This window comes from Papilio polytes, unplaced genomic scaffold, assembly GCF_000836215.1.
Source record: "Papilio polytes unplaced genomic scaffold, Ppol_1.0 DF823510.1, whole genome shotgun sequence".
Lineage (NCBI taxonomy): Eukaryota > Metazoa > Arthropoda > Insecta > Lepidoptera > Papilionidae > Papilio > Papilio polytes.
In genome coordinates, this window is record NW_013525694.1 from 2,517,506 (window position 1) to 2,519,097 (window position 1,592).

Sequence of the window (1,592 nt, forward strand, 5' to 3'; positions counted from 1 at the left end):
TGTACGATAGAATTGAAGCGAACACAACTGGCCTTCCTTAAAAAGACTTATGTTTAGTTTTAAGTATGTTATGAAAAGTTTTATACAAACTATTAAAAATATATGCTGTTAAAAAGATTTTTAATTTCGTTGATCGTATGAAAAAGGACAAATAAGTTAATTTTAACAGGTGATTAAGGTTCTTAAAAAATGCAGATTATCCTATAGTTTGCATTCAAAATTTTTATTATTATTTTGATGTCTCATTTTTTTTTTCTATTACATATGATAAAACTATTTATTTACTCTTCAACTTACTAGTTTCGTGGAAAGTCATTATAAAGTTGAACTAAAATATTAACATGATTAAATCATTACAAGATTTTTGAACAAGACAAAAACATTCCAAGAATATACACTTTGAAGTATTTATGTTGATTTTTCGAATCGAATATTCTTTTAAATGTCTGACAGACTTCAATTAGTAGGCGTGACGCTATGGATTGTTTGTTTATTTTACTAAAATGATATTTACTTAGGTAATAGGCACCAAATAGCGTCTATTGCTAGAAAATATATGTTCATTAATTAAGAAACAAATAGAACATCCCAATATCAACTAATGTTATTTTAATGTTGATTTAAATTTAAAATATCATGTTAAAATTTTACGTCTAAAATTAAAACGTTACCCTCTTTTCTAAATATTGGGTTATCCTTCACCTTAGGTTTTAATATTGGCTCCGAGTCCGTCAGTGAAGCTGATGAATGGGTCACAATTTTACGACATGAATACAAAACTCTACAATCCTTTGCAGTATTCTCGAACTAATGTGTTTTTACATTCTTCAGTAAAAGATTAGAATTATATTAATTCCATGATTCTCGGGAATCCATTTTTGAAGATAAACATAAAAGTCTTTGTTGTCAGTAATTTATAACTAGTGTAGCATAATGTAATTATTTTATTTACGAAATCTCTTCTGAACGTTTAATGTTTGAAACACAAGTTTTCATGTAAAAATTACATTACAGCTTATAAAATATTTCAACAACGCAAATGCATTATTTGTGCTTGTTTTCACAGTGACTTTGACGAATTTTTCTTTTTTTTATTTGTTGTAGTTAACAACTATACCTTTTTATGAAAAAAACTATTAATAAAAATCTTTCGGTAGATATAAATCACAACATTTATTAGTAAAGTTCGTATAAAACAGCCTTATAATTAAAATTATAACAATGAACAACAATCACTTAAGAGCTACGGAATAAGACTAGATAACGTTACTACCAAGTCACGGCAAATTTGAGATTAAATCATTTCCATGCGACTTGCTTTACTATTGGAGCGGGAAACACCGGAGCAGGGCTGAAGTACTTCGCGTAATGGGGAAAATGGGTCGCATATGGAAGTGCCACCGGAGCTCTTGCTACTGCCACGGGCGCCGGTGCAACAGCCGGGGTAAAATAAGGCGCTGGAAGAGCTGTTGCGACTGGTCTCACGATCGGTGAGAACGGAACGGCTGAGAGAGAGGGTACAGCTCTGAAGATCTGGGTAGGGCCTACAACAGGGACTGGAGGAAGGGCTGGAACTGCAGGAGCTATTTTAG

The 1,592-nt window shown here is 31.7% G+C and overlaps 1 protein-coding gene across 1 annotated transcript in view; it reads right to left on the reverse strand.

Moving 5' to 3' along the window:
• Window positions 1-1,190: 1,190 nt before the first annotated feature.
• The window catches only part of LOC106104538 (actin cytoskeleton-regulatory complex protein PAN1-like), a 1,046-nt gene continuing 644 nt past the window's right edge, over window positions 1,191-1,592 (reverse strand). Inside the window, exon 3 of the mRNA XM_013284616.1 lies at window positions 1,191-1,588. Coding sequence (XP_013140070.1) covers window positions 1,300-1,588 — 289 coding nt within the window. The 3' untranslated portion in view covers window positions 1,191-1,299. The remainder of the gene's footprint in view (window positions 1,589-1,592) is intronic.